Here is a 17,829-nt window from a genome sequence, read left to right on the forward strand (position 1 = left end):
GAGTGGAAGAGAATGCTGAACAGAATGTGTCTTGAAGAGCTAACTCATGGCTTCCAAACTGCATAGGAGAATATTTGAACATGAGTTTGAAGTGGGATGGACAGAAGGGCCTTAAGAGGCCAAATGGCTAGAAAAGGTGGAAATAACAGCTCCACGATTAGAGGCATTTAGGGTTCAATTGGACAAGGCCAGTTGATAAGCTTTTGGTCAATAAAGCCAAGTTCTAGTAGAGTTGGTTTCAGAAGATGATCTTGCAAAGCCTTTTAACTCTGAGATCCAGTGATAAGATATCTCACAATGGCAAAGAGGCAACTGACCCCTGTATGTACACATACCTTAGATATACAAATTGAAACACAGCATCCTTCAAGTGTGTAGTAGAGGGATGGGGAGTGAGGGATTTGAGTAGTGATAAATATTTGGAAGGAACTAAGCCCAGGATATGTGAAAAATTTTCTCCCCGCATTTCAATTAGAAAAGTTAATCTCGATACTCCAATCATCATTATATTTAGGAAAACTTGCAAAATAAAATTATTGTATAAGTGCAGATTATAATATAGCCATGCTGGATTTATCATACATAAAATAAAAGAGTCAGACAAAATGACTTCTGGGGTTTTCTATTTTCTATTTGATAGTTTAGGATTACCTTTAGAGGTTAGAATTAACATATAATAATATTTGCATTTATCTACTTAAAAATTGGGAGATTTTTTAAAGACTACTTATAATTTTCTTGTTCAAAAATGCTAAATTCAACTTTTCCCCCTCTACACTGTCTAATTTATGGTTTAAGCAGATAAAGACCATGGTTATGTTCATGAACATGAGATTATTATTTAGTGACATTTCCAGAAGAATTTTACCTCATCACATTCTTATTTTGTTATACTTAACAAACACCATGCCAGTTCCATTGAAGATAAGAAAACAATAAGTTTTGCTTTTATCATTGATTGCAGATAAGAAAAGAAACTGAAAAAACATTTGTACCAAAGGTAGTAATTTCCGCAGCTAAAGCCAAAGAACAAGAAACTAGAATCACTGGAGAAATTACTACAAAACAAGAACAAAAGCAAATAACTCAAGAAACAGTAAGTCCAATTTTGTAACTATTACATTCTAGCCAGCTTACATGTACCTTATAACCAAAACCTATAAATAGAAGAATCTTTTGTCTTGTATTTTCTTTCTGTTGTTGCTGTTTCTTTATGTCTATTATTAAAACTCTTTCAGGATGGAAATTCTGTTCTCATTGCACAATTTTCCACTCAATTGATCCATTTGGGGAGAATTTTCTGTCTATTAGAACAGCGTGCTGGCACATCTATTAACTTTCTGGAGCATACTTCACCCCAGCTCAGTTACTTACAAATGCAGTCAGATTTCACTTATAGCCTGAGTTCCTAGTCACTTGCATTGTTGTACACAAACTTTACATAGTTGTAAGTGATGTGCCATCAACATGCCAACTAAGTAAAATGCTGGATATTGGAGAAGAAATTACTTCTTCAAGAAAGACTCCTTAATACCTGTTTGGTAAGCAGTGACCCAGAAGTGTTTGCTGCTTTTGTGCATTAGAGCCAGGTAAAGACAACCTCAGTGTCACTAAAATCCACATATGTCCCATGTGTGAAGTTAAGCATGAAAGTTTTAGCAGAGAAGAAAAAATTTCAAATGCACTTAATGTATTTCCCAAAGCACCTTGATTTCAGGTACTTTGCTGATCCAGAGCTACTTTTTAAAAAAGATCCAACTGAGAATACTGTACACTTAAAGTGCTGTCCAAAGGCTGAATTTCCCTCTCTTTACTGTGAGTGAGAGACTGAATGCAGCAAGGACCCTACTGGGCATGCTCAGAGACACCTACATCTCTATGCCATTGCAGGGCTGTGACTGGTAAGGCAACCAGCCAACAGTTTTCTAACCATATGTCAGGGGCCACTCATTGGGCTTCCTCACATCTCAAAGCTGGTTTAAGGGCAATTTGCTAAGAGGCAGTTGGACAGAAAAGAAACCCATTCTCCAGGAAAACAGAAGTCTGCATTTTATGCACAAATGCAGGTCCCCAGAGTGAGAATATAGCATTTTTCTCTCATCACTACACATTCTGTATTCTCCTGAACACTTCAAGGCCTTCTTGCAGTATTTCATGCCTTGTGAAATTCAAATCTTTATTTTACTCTGAAAACTAGATAAGACAGGAGACTGAGACAACTGCTGCGTCCATGGTGGTAGTTGCCACTGCACAGTCCACAAAGCTAGAAACAGTCCTGGGAGCCCAAGAAGAAACTGCCACACAACAAGAGCAAATGCACCTGACTCATGAAAAGGTGATGACTTCTCGTGGATGTGAAAGTCACTCTTGCATCATTTCATTTGCAAGCCACCTCCATTTTCATCATGGGTCTTAATCATCACTTTTTCACCTCTTTCTCTTCTTATAACTCAAACGGAAAACCCCCACACCTCTCACGAGCCTTTGCTTTACCATTTAGCTTTCACTGTCACTTCACGTTCCTAACGTTAGACTGCCTTTGGATTCTTACTAATATAGTATTATAATTCACTTTAATACCTTCCTATTGAAGTAAGCTCCAGGGTACAAGCCAATTATAATAGGAACAATTATGCCTTATTTATATTTCCACTGGAATAGCCTATAGATTGATAATGTAAAAAAAAAAAAATAGCATCTTTGCTCTTTCATTGCCTGTCACATCTTTTGTTTGTTTGTTTAGACTAAAATTATTTTGGTATTTTCACCAGTGACACAGTGTGGAGAATCAAAGGAATTGAAATGACATATTTAAATGTTCGATTTAAAATGTCCTTGAATAGGAAGAAACTTTGCCTCCTTCCTCAGTTTTGACTTGCTTACTGTACAGAGACTTATGAAATTAATGACCTCTGTCTCACCTTTTTTTTTAATTGAATGACCAGATAATGAAGGAAACTAGGAAAACAGTGGTACCTAAAGTCATAGTTGCCACACCCAAAGTCAAAGAACAAGAGTTAGTATCAAGAACAAGAGAAGGCATCAGTGCCAAAAGAGAACAAGTTCAAATAACCCAGGAAAAGGTGAATACAGATGTTGATTTGTGAACATTCATCCTTAAACTAATTTTAGTAAACCATTAACTACTGTACCGTATGAATTATTAATCTGTATTTTCCTTTATAAGTCCCCAACTAAAAACAAAATGGGAAATATGTGACCGATTGCCATTATTTTTATCTGCATATTTGACTTTCATCCACTTGTAACATATGTAATCCATCTTATTTGCTACTATTCTTTGCATGAAGATTCATATTTTTACCTTCGGTTTTAAAAAGTAACTTAGGAAATCATCTAGAGATTTTTTTTTAATCGCTAACATGTCTAAGGTTTGATTCTCTGTCAGTACATGCAGACGTTGCCAAGTGAAAGTTCATTTCTCCTTGTGTATTTAGCCCCTGAATAACTTCCTCCTGCATCCATACTAGCAGGGGGGAAGGGTCATGTCTTTTGTGTTTGAAGCTCGGTACAATTTAAACCTTGATTTTACTGCAATAATCAGATGAGAAAGGAAGCTGAGAAAACTGCCTTGTCTACAATAGCAGTTGCTACTGCTAAAGCCAAAGAACAAGAAACAATACTGAGAACTAGAGGAGAAATGGCTACTAGACAAGAACAAATCCAAGTTACTCATGGAAAGGTGACTATCACTGCTTCAAGTGTGACATCCCCCACTATAATACATTAATACCAAAACTCAGAATTTCTTATGTGTGAGACCCTATTAACTGAATTTAGTTTTTAGATCATTAAACAATTATCTTAAAATTTTTAAAAATTATTATTGTTACTATTACTACATGTTCCTTTTCCCTCTTATCGCTTCACTATTATTTCCAAGCTTTTATTATTAACATCTAGAAAACCTCCAGGAGTTGATCGTTGAAACTGCATGCAGGCTAATTTTAAGAGACTTCGGAAACATAACACAAAATCCTAGAAGTTGTATAAGTAAATGATCTCTTACCTATTGTCCAGAAGATGTGTGTAAATTCAGTATATTACATTATGGAGAATGGACTTATTTCAGTCAATGACCTATAATTTTCTTCATGTGAGACTTTATCTTTGTTTCCGTTGTAAATATCAGATGAGAAAGGAAGCTGAGAAAATTACACTGCCCACTGCAGCAGCTCCCACTAAAGCTAAACTAGATACAATATTAAAATCTAAAGGAGGTATCCAACCAAACAATGACACACAAGCTATGAAAACGTTACTCCATCAATGTATAGCTATGACATTTCCATCCATTAAACTACTTCCTATGACTCTGCGATTTACCCCAAATGGTTTATTTGCCAAAATTTTTCATGACTTAGCACTTGGAAATTGGCACCTAATGGTTATCAACGTCGTTAGCATCCTGACCTGGGTCCTATTTGTGTTTCTGTCAGTGTAGCTTTTCTCTCTACATCTTTATTCTTTAAGACGTGATTTAAGATAAAAATGTTAAATCTTCACCCAACTCTAAGATGTGTGGGCGTATTAGCTCTTCAAAAGTCTCAGAGATGACAGAAATTCCACTATGTCACATACTTCATGAGTAATTAATTTCTAACTTTCATTCCTGTTCCAAATCATATAAATTTGACTATCTTATTTTTGTTGTTAAATGCTAGCTAAGGATGAAAACTGAGAAAATGTCTATACCTAAGGTAATAGTTACCTCGGCAAAATGTACAGAAGCAGCCACACTGCCAAGGACTACAGGATTTGCTTTTAAGCGAGAACAATTACATCTTTTTCGAGAGGAAATGAAAACTGATGCTGTGGAGGTGAAAAGCATTGTTTCATCCCATTTCATTATCAGCTCTCATAACTTTCCATCTGTCATGAATTTTTTTGCTCCTAGTGTTCCATTGAATTGATTAACTGATCAGCAAAACAGTAGAGATGATTTATTCAGTTCAAGCCACCCCGTGGTACACTTAGCATTTCTAGTTGTGAAGAGCCAGATTAAATAGCACTTTTCTTTCTGTCTTCTAAATTAATTCTCAGCTCTTACTAGTATGAATTGGGATCTCTGGCTCCAATTTGTCTTCCTGCTTATCTAGGATAAATACAAAGGATATTAGTCTACTAAGAAATAAAAGCTGCTACCAACACAGAGTACTCATTTATTGATGTCTACCAAATGGCATATGAATAAGGATTCGATGTACATTAATTCAAGAAAAACGTGTAGATGAGATATCTTTTCTTTTCTTCTTCTTCTTCTTCTTCTTTTTTTTTTTTTTGAGAGAGATTTTTGGTGTAGGACTTATACACTCACTAGAGAAATAGAGACAGAGAGACAAAGAGAGAGAAATCACCCTCCCCAGGGAGAATGGCCATGCCACAATCCCTTCTCCTCCATTCTCCTCTTAGAATTTTGGGCACACATGCACACACACCCAGCATGAGTTTTAAACCACCAGGTCCAGGATTAAAACTGTAATTGAATACCTGAGAGTTCAGCACCTTAACCACTATACCACCTGCTGGCCCCTAGAGATTTTCTTAACTTAAAATACCCTGTTATAATTTTTTTTGTATATGTTTTAATTTTTTAAGAATTATTTTATTTGACCTTATTTATTTACTTATTTTAATTTGACCAAAGAGAGAGAGGGACAGAAAGAGAAAAAGAGAAAGAGAAAGTGAGAAAGCAAGCCATCAGGTCTGGGACTCAAACTGTAATTGGCCCTAGAGGAGTCCAGCACCCTTAATCACCATATCACCAGGGAGCCCGCATATTTTTTTTTTTTTTTTAATTTTTTTCATTTAATTTTCTTTTATATGTTCAATCACATTATTATTTGTCTTACAAAATGAATATTTCAACAGGTGAACATTTCTCCCAAGAACAGTTGATAAAACTACAAAATATCTTCAATAGATAATACCACATTTCTTTGTGCCATTAATGCTTTGCCTCCCTATTTTTCTTCTAAATGTCCTTCCTCAGACCCTCCTCTTTCACACACACTGTATCTGGTATTTACATCTATATACTGTGCTTCTATATCCTTTAATCAATTAGTTTCCGTCATAGAGTGCGGACACTCAGTGTATATTAAGTGGGGACATACAATGTCTCTCTTTCATAGTCCGGCTTGCTTCACTCAGCAGTAAATCTTCCATATTCATCCACTTCCTGTCAAAAGTCAGGGTTTGTTTTTTTCTGTTTTGTTTTGTTTTTTAATGGATGAATAGTAAACAAGACTTATGTATTTCAGTTGTTTGATTTTTAGTCAAATGACAGTTTATTTGATCCTATGTTTTCTAATTGTTAAAATAAATAAAACTGAAATTTAACCCGTTTCATATCACAGTTTGGCTGAAAGGTTCAAGTGAGATATAATAAAATGCAAGCACTCTACAAGCAGTTTTGTACATACACACTATAAGGAAGCTGCAAAAAGTTCATGGAAAATGAAATTAAAGTGTAAGTTTATTTGGGTGCTAAAACTCTTTTGAAACCCATGCATTTTTTTCATAATATGTATTTCCATGAATTTTTTGAAACTCCCTTTATATATACACATATATGCACATGTGCGTGTGTGTGTGTATGTTACTGGTTGAGGATATTAGCACTTTAAAACATCTATAAAATTAAAGTCAACTAGTTACCTGTGTGGATAAAAATAAACAAGTCAACAAATTTAACTCGGCTAAGCTTCATATATATTACAATTTCTCCTGAGATGCAATATAATGTGAAGGTGGTATTTGCAATCCTTCAAGACAGATTAGACTGTGGTGTCCTAGAAGGAAGGTACTGGATGAAACCTGTGATCACTAACAGCTTAATTCCACCTCAACCACAAAAAAATCATTTACATCTTAAATGGTTCAGACAATAATTTTTGAAGATAAATAGGTAGCATCCTTGAAAATATTTCAGAGACATTCTAGACTCAACTCACGGCAGCAGAAAAGGAAACTGAATATAATTAAAATATTTCAGTCTCACTTTTAGAGTGCTCTGGAAGGACATGACTATGTGATTTTTTGCAATATACTTTCTTTCTATATATGTTTTGCATAGAACTATAATATGTAAACCACATCATTAGTTTGCTTTCCTTAAAAGAGAAACTCCTTTGCCAATTATGTTTCCACTTATGTTAATCAGATTTATAGATGTGAGAAAATAATATTTCCCTATTCACTTTAACTCCCGGTAATAATGAAAGTAAATTGAACTTCAGTGCCAAAGATTGTTCTCTTGAATCCAAATATAAAAATACTTTCATTTTAATCAAAATGTTTCTTTCATAAATGAAATGTGTTTTAAAAGAGCAATATTCTAATAAATTAAACTTTAACTCTAGGGACTCATGAGTAAATTCATGTGCTCATTCTGTGTTCATGAGCTTTCGTATTATCTCAGATTTGCATGCAACCATGTAACTGCAGCAACTGACTTTTCTGGATGGGATGATGTCAGTATTTGAGTGCACTCTATCACTGATGTATCAACACCAAACCAAATGATTGATATGATAATAAAAATAATCAATGAAACTAACCAGTTCTAAGTTAGTTTAGAAGTTAACTTCTGATTTCTCAATCACTAATTGACTGTCTGCCTAGACAAATTGCTAGAAAAACTCAAACTCTTCTTAAAGTTTTATATATTGTGTTGTCCTATGTTTTGTCTATGTGACTTTATGTTTAGTATAATTAAACAGATATATAGAGAATATATCTAAATAGATGTCTATTCAATATAAGAATCAATGAAATACTGAGTTCCTAAAAGCATTTGAGTTGCATTTCCATACACATTAACTTCGCTGTATAATATAGATGCTGTCTACCTATCGTGCCTTTAGGCATCTGTTCTGAATGGCTAGCAAGAGGTGCCCAGCCTGACTATGACATGACCATGTATTAATTCTGGAACCTTGTCTCCAGGTGGACGTTGGGAAAAAGGCTGATGCTGTAGCAACAGTTGTTGCTGCAGTAGACCAAGCCCGTGTTAGAGAACCCAGAGAACCCGGGCATCTTGAAGCAGCATATGCTCAGCAGACCACTTTGGAGTACGGCTATAAAGAGCACGTTTCTGCCACAAAGGTAGCTGAGCATCCCCAGCGTCCAGCCTCTGAACCCCAAGTTGTCCCTAAAGCAGTCAAGCCTGTAGTGATTCAGGCTCCTTCTGAGACTCATATCAAAACTACTGATCAAATGGGAATGCATGTATCATCACAGGTGAGTGTACTGGCTGATTTTCCCCTTTGCATGGGTACTGTGATCATCTAGTGAATAGTGGTATCACTGAGTTTCATTTCAATGCAGATTAAGAAAACTACAGATCTAACCAGTGAAAGATTAGTCCATGTGGATAAACGCCCTCGCACAGCGAGCCCTCACTTTACTGTTTCAAAAATTTCTGTACCTAAGACAGAACATGGATATGAGGTAAGAGATTGAATGGTATTATAAAGAAATAGTTAGCTCAGAGGAACCTAATGCATGGTGTAGCGTTTCTCTGGTGAGGGTCAATGTTGGCTCCTTTCTGATGATACATGTTTGCATTCTATACTTTTTTTTTTTTTGGAAAGGTTTTTGCTATAGGGTGCGTGCGCTCGCCAGACAGACAGAGAGAGACATAGAGACAGAAAGCGAGAAATCACCCCCCAGGGTGGATGGTCACACCACAATCCCTTCTCCTCCATTCTCCTCTCGGGATCTTGGGCACGCACGCACATGCACCCGGCATGAGTTTTAAGTCACCGGGTCCGGGCCGCGAACCACGGTCGACTACGTGGGAGTCCAGCGACATAACCATTACGCTAACTGCTGGTTCCCCCTGTTTGCATTCTTAGTGGACTCCAGCAGTCCTGATACTTGGTTTCTGAATCTTCTACAGCAGGGCAAGTCTACAGTAGCAAGTGTTTGCCTTAAGTGTTTGTCTCCCCGAGGAGACACAATTCATATATACTTCTCTTTGTTTCACATTTCAAGAATAGCTTGCATTTATTTGTTTTGATTACTATTATCCTATTTATTTGGTAAAACGTAGTGTATTATACAGTGTAATTTCCCTATGCTATGAGACATTTATAGTAGCCAAAACTGTGTATTTTTCAATAATAAAGACATATTGAAAAATGATACATTTTTTATACTTAATATAGTGAGATGGAGAGGTAGTTTTTTTTTGTAACCATTTTTAAAAATAGCATTCCAAAAAATGATGGCTTGAGTGATCCATCAATAATACTCAACATAAAAAGCGCAACTCTCGAAAGAAAGATGGTTGAGTTGGACTGTTAAAATAAATAAATAAATATCTTCTCTGTGAAAGACCAGTTAAGAGAATCAAAAAACAAGCTAAAAACTGGAGAAAATAGTTGTATAAGACATATTTGACAAAGGATTTATATTCAAAATAAACAAAAACTGAAAAATTCAGCAATAAGAAAACAATCCAATTAAAATATGGACAAAAAAGAACCAGCAGATGGCATGGAGTTTAAGGCACTGTATTCTACATGGCCTTCTGTACATTTTGAGTCCTGGACCCAGCAGCTTAAAAATCAGGCTAGGTACATGTGTATGTGTGCCCAAAATCTCAAGAGGAGGGAGAGACGGAGGAAGAGGGAAATCAACGTGCATGTCCCATGAGGGTTGCTCTCTCCACTCTGTCTCTCTTTGATGAGCGTATGTGTGCTCTAGCAAATAAAAATAATAATAACAATAATAAAATAAATAATTATATATATGTGTGTGTATATATATATATAAGGATTTGTGGCTGAAATGTAAATATGCTGTTTCAAAATATTTCTTGGGAATTTACCAAGTATTTTAATAAGTTCTTGATTTTGAATTTCCCACTGTAGTATTTAACTAGGATGGTTAAGTAAAAATTCATTGGGATAGTTCAGTGAAAAGTCATGATTAAGCTCTAGAAGATCTTCAGTCCTTCTATGATTACAGCTATAAAATAAGACATTCTTAATAAGCTCTTTAACAATATATTTTACAAACTAACAGAAAGGACAAGGAGTGGCTTATCTCAAACTGACTTTTCCTTAACCAAAAGAGGAATAGCGAAGACATTTTTAAATGCACCATATAGAACATGGACTTAGTAAGGACACACTAGTGGCAAAGCATTTCTGAATGATGATGCAGGTGATAGGAAAGTAATTTTATTTTCTGACTCCCTTTCCACCTAGGCATCCATAGCTGGTAGCGCCATCGCTACACTACAAAAAGAATTGTCAGCCACGTCTTCTGCTCAGAAGATCACCAAGTCGGTGAAGGCTCCAACTGTGAAGCCTAGTGAGACTAGAGTTAGGACAGGGCCCACCCCTTCACCACAGTTCCCCTTTGCTGACACACCAGATACTTACAAGAGTCAAGCCGGCATTGAAGTGAAAAAGGAAATAGGGGTGAGCATTGCCGGTGGCACGGTCCGTGAAGAGCGCTTCGAAGCACTGCACAGGCGTGAAACAAAGGTTGGTTCCTGGGTTGCATGCTGTTTCTTGATCCACTCCCATTGCTTCTACTCCTGCAGAAGCAGTCAACCAGGAGTGTTTTCTTTCTCCTTTTCCACGCTCAAACTTAATTTTATTGGGCCTGGTATGCATAATTTCTCAAATGATTTTAATAGTTTTGTATATGCTAAGAGTTTTGGGGATTTACCCTAATTTCATGGGCATTTTATAATAACCTTTGTCAAAATTGTAGGTAACAGAAACAGCAAGAGTCCCTGCACCTGTTGAAATTCCTGTTACCCCGCCAACTTTAGTCTCGGTGAGTAAAGAAGGGATACGGAGGTAGAGCATGACAGGATGGGGAGGTGTGGTGTTATCTATTGGTTGAAGATATTTTGATCAACGGGAATGGGGAGAAATGTTCACTTATTGAAATGCTCACATTGTAAGCTAAACAATGTGATTGAATGTATATAATTTTTTTTAAAAGAAGTTGATTGTGTTAGACCCTATTCATATCTGGCCAAATCACTTAAATACATGTTTGCAAAGATCAGTTTCTCAAACTTCTGGAAAAGTGGTATTTGTGGTTTTATTAATGCTCGTTTTAAGGCCGTACATTATTTGGCAAGGAAAAGGAGAATTCTATATGGTCATCATCATTGGTGTAAACAGATTTAATGATCTTCTAGTACATATGAGGCATTATTGCAGGAATTTGAAGTTATAAAGACCAATCCAGTCCTCTGAGATTTTTATCTTCAAAACAGAAAAAAAAAAAGTACATAAACAATCATTATAAAGTGTAGAAGATAAGCACCTCAACAGAAGAAGAAACCACAGGAAGGATAGATTAGTTCTATAAGGGATGACATGGCAAAGCTATGTCAAATAGCTAGAGTTGCTGCTAAAGCCTTGTGGTTTGAGAAAAAGAGTACAGAGTTTCCCTGCTGTGTGATATTAATACGATTCCACCTGAAGGACTTGGAAATGCCTTGCCATTCATTTCAAATTGAGTATGCTCAATCTGCAAGGGAGTCTCTTCACTAATATGTCTAGGGTACTGATTAAAAGGCCATTTTGTGGCAATGAAAATGTACAAGTTCAAACCCTGCCTTTGTTATTATGATTAATGAATGTGCATGCTAATAGTTATTTCCTTTTTCTTCTCTCTTCAGGGCTTAAAAAATGTGACTGTTATAGAAGGTGAATCTGTCACCTTGGAATGCCACATCTCTGGATACCCATCCCCAACAGTGACGTGGTACAGGGAAGACTACCAAATCGAAAGTTCCATTGATTTCCAGATAACCTTTCAGAGCGGAATCGCTCGTCTTATGATCCGCGAAGCCTTTGCGGAAGACAGCGGGCGATTTACTTGCAGTGCTGTAAATGAGGCGGGAACCGTCAGCACGTCCTGCTATCTAGCTGTGCAGGGTGAGTGGCCTTCCTCTCTCCCATGGTGCTAAGGCAAATGTAATTACCTCCACCGTATACACCTTTCCACAAAGTAGTCTCTACACACTTCGTAATGCTGTCCTCTCTTAGAATTAGGGACTAGATTATGGGTGAATTTAACTGGCAGGAGTCACTAATGAAGCAGGGGTCACTAAATACCTCACTTCAATGAAAAACTTTTGTCTTCTTCCAGTGTCAGAAGAGTTTGAAAAAGAGACATCTGTGGCTGAGAAATTTACCGAAGAGAAACGGTAAAACATTCTTTTCTAATTAGCTGCTATTCTAGTATGATGTTGATTTTCAGTCCCCTTAGTTTTAGTAAATTGCAACCTAGATACTAATAGGAAGGGGGTTCTCTTCCAGCTTTGTTGAATCAAGAGATGTGGTCATGACCGATACTAGCATCACTGAGGAACAAGCAGGACCTGGAGAACCTGCTGCGCCTTTCTTCATCACAAAGCCAGTGGTCCAGAAACTGGTGGAAGGTGGTAGCATTGTGTTTGAATGCCAAATTGGTGGCAATCCAAAGCCCCATGTCTACTGGAAGAAATCTGGTGTTCCTCTAACCACTGGATACAGGTATTTTGATGACTGAATGACAGAGTTCTCTGTGATTTGCATCGTATGTATATGAAGCCTAGAGACAAGTAGAATTTAGCTGTTTCCTCAATCCTTGAAAGTAGATCCTTTCACTGTGGAAACTTCAGTAGTTTATTTTGAGATAGTTTCACATTTTTGTATAAAGTCTTATTAAAAAATAAAACCGTAAGGTGGAAGTGGATGGAAATAGCTTGCTTTATATTTTAGTTTAACTCATTGATAGTGCTAATGAAACAGGAAAAATACTGTGGGTTTTTACACACACACACACACACACACACACACACTATCTCTTCCAAAAATGATTTGAAATAACTTTCAGTAAAAACACATAATAATAATTTACTTTTGAAAAAAGGAATAGAGGTCATGTAATGACAAAGAAAGCTAGTTATGAATAAAAGCTTATGCTAATAAATTTTCTGCAAGTGAATATAAATTTTAGCTGTAAATGTCCTGCAATAAAAGGGTAACCAAATACCCTAAACATGTAGGTACCTTATTGTAATATTAAAAAAATAAAATATACTGGAGACTTAATAATGACATGTTTCAAGAAATTTGTTTTGGGACCAGCAGTTAGCATAATGGCTATGTTGCTGGACTCCCATGTAGTCAACCACGGTTCGCATCCTGGACCTGGTGACTTAAAACTCATGCCGGGCGTGTGTGCATGTGTGCCCAAGATCCCGAGAGGAGAATGGAGGACAAGGGATTGCGACCTGGCCATCCACCCTGGGGGGTGATTTCTCGCTTTCTATCTCTCTGTTTCTCTCTGTCTGGCGAGCGCACACACCCTATAGCAAAAACCTTTCAAAAAAAAAAAAGAAATTTGTTTTGATTATTCATCTGATTTGCAAATGAAATTAATAAAATAATTAGCAAAGAAAAAATACCTATTGTTTAAATGACCTCATCATTTACAAACAAAAGAATAAGGCCATATATTGGGTTGTTGAAAAAGTCATGATGCATTTTTGCATAGAAAACAGAAAAATATGTCATAACTTTTGCAGTGATCCATTATTTTGATGTATCTGACACTAGCAATATTATATTCTATTATATAAAATATATGAATATTGTCTAAAAATGAAAATGTTAGCTTATTTAGCCATCATTACTCTTGCTCATACATTTTCCACAATGTTATAGTTCTGTTCTATGGTAGAATTTAGTCATGTGTCTAGGATCATTGAATTTTGTGCCACAGATCCATATACCAATAAGCCAAATTCTTCAACTCCCATAAGGATTATTTTTAACTGATCTTTTTAAAAATTGTTTATTTCCATAAAGATACAAAGTGAGTTACAACAAACAAACTGGTGAATGCAAACTGGTCATTTCTATGACTTTTGCTGATGATGCTGGAGAATACACTATTGTTATTCGTAATAAACATGGAGAAACTTCTGCATCTGCATCCTTGCTTGAAGAAGGTAAGTGCAGCTCTAAGGGGGTTCCTACATGCATTATGAGAACTGACATGCAGGGAAGCAGTTATGCCTTACGTTTGCTGAGAGACCTATTGTTGTATCTTGGTTCTGACACTTCACTCCCCCTTTCTGGCTTCAGCTCTATAGGAAATGTTTTAGACCACAATGGCTTCAAAAAGCCATACTGGCACTAAACTTCTAAGGCTTTAGCAATAGTTTCTATTTGGTGCATTTGTTTCTACATACATCATAACTCTGAAGACAGAGAATTCTTAATCCACTTGCCTTATAGGTCCAGGCCAGTAACAGTGTTTGCAATGAAGACAAGGGCAAACTAGAGAGTAGGACTTGCAACAAGGCAACAGTGTTTCCTCATCTCCACTATGTTGCCAAGTGCTCAGTGTTTTCATCCAGGTTTTCAATGTCCACAGTTTGAAAAAAAATAAATAGTTATAGCATTTATGCCAAACAAACTATATCTGTGGGTGATTATTAGCTTTGCCAGCTGTTCACATTTACAATGAACTGCACCACCCACTTTCCTTTGATTTACATAACATCCTTTAGAAGAAGTTATATTATCCTCATTTAGCAGATAAAGCACTGAAGATTCAGAAAAGTACAGGAATTGTTAAAAGCCAGATAGCAAATCAGGAAGACCTCCTGGGTGGGTCCCAAAAGACTTAATGCTATAAGTTCGATTTTGAAATTATTTTTAATGAATAGCTATTGAATAGTTTTGTAGTAGAAATATGGAAATTTTGGCTTTTTGTTATCAACTTTTTGTCATCAACTTCCCTAGTGTAATGCTTGCCTGAATGAATAGTGACACAATGCTTTTTAATAAAAAATTTTAAAATTTACTTCTGTTCTTAACTCCTAGCTGATTATGAATCACTGATGAAGTCCCAGCAAGAAATGCTTTACCAGACACAAATGACTGCATTTGTTCAAGAACCCAAAGTTGGAGAAATAGCCCCTGGATTTCCATATTCTGAGTATGAAAAAGAGTATGAAAAAGAGCAGGCTTTAATTAGAAAGAAGATGGCCAAAGATACTGTAATGGTCAGAACTTTTGTGGAAGACCAGGTGAGTACAACAGTAATAACCAAGTCATTCCGACAATGGAGGAAATATGACTTCCTCCTTTGTTTAGTATTTTTGTTTTCAAGTGTTGGAGTTAGAGTTATGCAACTATTAAAAGGTCAAGTTCACTGGTGATAAACTTCCTTGTTTTGTGACATTTTTATACCTGTGACTTTAGGAATAAAGATTACATTTATGCAATAGAATACGATTTTAGAAATAGGAGTTATATATATTCAGGAGATGCTAAATATTAGCATAACCAAGTTCATTAATACCAAGACCCCTTCTCCTGAAGATGAACACCCAAATGTTACCTGTACGCTCAGAATACCATTTTACCCAAGATGCCACTGCATTCCCTGGTAAACACGACAGTAATGCAGATTTAAAACAAAACAAACATACACATTCTTCTCTCTGTTAAAAACGCCGACCAGTCCTCAGTTCTGAGACTAATAAATATCCTCAAAAAAATGTCTATCAGGCTATGTCATTTTAACAAATCATCTTTTTTACTCTATAGGAATTTCATATTTCTTCCTTTGAAGAGAGGCTTATTAAAGAAATTGAATACAGAATAATAAAGACTACATTAGAAGAACTTCTTGAAGAAGATGGAGAAGAAAAGATGTCAGTTGATATCTCTGAATCTGAAGCTATTGAATCAGGATTTGAGTTAAGAATCAAGAATTACAGAATCCTTGAAGGGATGGGTGTCACTTTTCATTGCAAGATGTCTGGATATCCATTACCCAAGGTAAAATACCACTAATCATACCTCCATGGAACAATAAAAATTCAAATGGTTTATAATGTAACTATTTTATCTAAAATACGTTAACCGATGTGTGATCTGTTTTACAGATTGCATGGTACAAAGATGGTAAGCGTATCAAACATGGAGAACGATACCAAATGGACTTTCTGCAAGATGGCCGAGCCAGTCTGCGAATACCTGTTGTTCTTCCCGAAGATGAAGGAATCTACACTGCATTTGCCAGCAATATTAAAGGAAATGCAATTTGCTCCGGCAAATTGTATGTGGAGCCTGCTGCACCACTGGCAGCTCCAACCTACATTCCTACACCAGAACCAGTGAGCAGAATCAGGTAAGACTTGTTATCATTTGGGTTATTTAGTATTTAAATTGTTTCAGAATACCAACTAGCTGATGACTGACAAGTTTATTTCTTGCACCTATGTAAGATGAGCAAAGAATTTTCATAAGTGGGGCATACCATTTATTTTCCTAGTGCTATACCTAGCATAATAATAGTTCTCATCTATTTAACATCTAATTTTTACATATTATCTCTAGTGTATACAAGAATCCTGAAATGTAGCTGTCACTATTTGGAAACAGAAATAATGAGGCTCTGGGAGCCTATGAAAATTATCTTAGTTAATTCATACTGTGAGTGGTGGTACTAGCACTTGAAATTTAAACTAGTGTGGCTATAGTGTGTACACAGGGTTTTGCTTTGTTTTGTTTCCAAATATTCCTGTGTATTTCCTCCTCTTGAATGAAAAGTATTTTTCCCATAAATTGATTCATTGGCTTAGTTAATAGACTAACATTTATTGAGATGTTTTCGTATCTGAATCAAGAAGGTATACTGACTAATTAAATCCAGGTGGTGAGGAAATGACAGTATTTAATATTGTTCCAAGACTTTGAGCTTGATTTCTAGCTGATTGGGATAGGAAAAATATAATTTTGTTGATAATAGTAATATATTTTGAATCCCAGTGGGTTTAAGGTGCCTTTTAATACATGCAAGAAATAAGTTCTAAAATAACATTAATAAATATGAGAGAAATAGGTTTGCTTATTTTGCTGAATTTTTTAATGAAAATTTTATCATGAAAGTATTCTACTTTTCCTTTGTCTTTCAGATCTATCTCTCCACGTTCAGTGAGCAGGTCTCCTATACGCATGTCTCCTGCAAGGATGTCCCCTGCAAGGATGTCCCCTGCACGAATGTCACCTGCAAGGATGTCCCCTGGACGTAGGCTGGAGGAAACAGATGAATCACAACTTGAGAGACTGTATAAGCCAGTCTTTGTGCTAAAACCCGCTTCTTTCAAATGTTTAGAAGGGCAGACTGCCAGATTTGACCTGAAGGTTGTCGGTAGACCCATGCCAGAGACATTGTGGTTTCATGATGGTAAGAATAAGTGTTCACTAATTATTAAACATAAAAAACAGACTTAAATATGTGTCCAACAAATTTTAAAAGTTATTTTAACTTTCCTTTTTTTTTTAATGCTTTTCTCATTTCCTTTTTGATAGGCCAGCAAGTCGTCAATGATTATACCCATAAAGTAGTTATTAAAGAAGATGGTACCCAGTCGTTGATTATTGTCCCTGCAACACCCAGTGATTCTGGAGAATGGACTGTGATTGCACAAAACAGGGCAGGAAAATCTTCAATTTCAGTGATTTTAACTGTGGAAGGTAAAATATAATAAAAAAAAATCAAGAAATTACCTTATTGCCAGTTATAAACAGATGTTTTAGCCCCACTCACTTTCAATCATGACCTTTGTCTTTCAGCTGTGGAACATCAGGTAAAACCAGTGTTTGTGGAAAAGCTGAAAAATGTCAATGTAAAGGAAGGTTCCCGTCTCGAAATGAAAGTCAGAGCTACAGGCAACCCTAACCCTGACATTGTATGGTTGAAAAATAGTGACATCATTGTACCTCATAAATATCCAAAGATCAGGTAAGTTTGCTTGAA

The 17,829-nt window shown here is 36.2% G+C and overlaps 1 protein-coding gene across 1 annotated transcript in view; it reads left to right on the forward strand.

Annotated features, from left to right (window-relative positions):
* Positions 1 to 17,829, forward strand: part of TTN (titin) — a 306,431-nt gene that overhangs the window by 15,454 nt on the left and 273,148 nt on the right. Inside the window, 18 exon segments of the mRNA XM_027773115.1 lie at positions 965 to 1,096; positions 2,198 to 2,335; positions 2,946 to 3,083; positions 3,566 to 3,703; positions 7,972 to 8,265; positions 8,353 to 8,475; positions 10,242 to 10,523; positions 10,756 to 10,821; positions 11,681 to 11,939; positions 12,154 to 12,211; positions 12,324 to 12,539; positions 13,860 to 14,002; positions 14,883 to 15,088; positions 15,612 to 15,845; positions 15,953 to 16,197; positions 16,985 to 17,256; positions 17,382 to 17,546; positions 17,646 to 17,814. Of these exon segments, the coding sequence (XP_027628916.1) occupies positions 965 to 1,096; positions 2,198 to 2,335; positions 2,946 to 3,083; positions 3,566 to 3,703; positions 7,972 to 8,265; positions 8,353 to 8,475; positions 10,242 to 10,523; positions 10,756 to 10,821; positions 11,681 to 11,939; positions 12,154 to 12,211; positions 12,324 to 12,539; positions 13,860 to 14,002; positions 14,883 to 15,088; positions 15,612 to 15,845; positions 15,953 to 16,197; positions 16,985 to 17,256; positions 17,382 to 17,546; positions 17,646 to 17,814 (3,278 nt within the window).

The sequence above is a fragment of the Tupaia chinensis genome, unplaced genomic scaffold, assembly GCF_000334495.1.
Source record: "Tupaia chinensis unplaced genomic scaffold, TupChi_1.0 Scaffold000322_1, whole genome shotgun sequence".
Taxonomy (NCBI): Eukaryota; Metazoa; Chordata; class Mammalia; order Scandentia; family Tupaiidae; genus Tupaia; species Tupaia belangeri.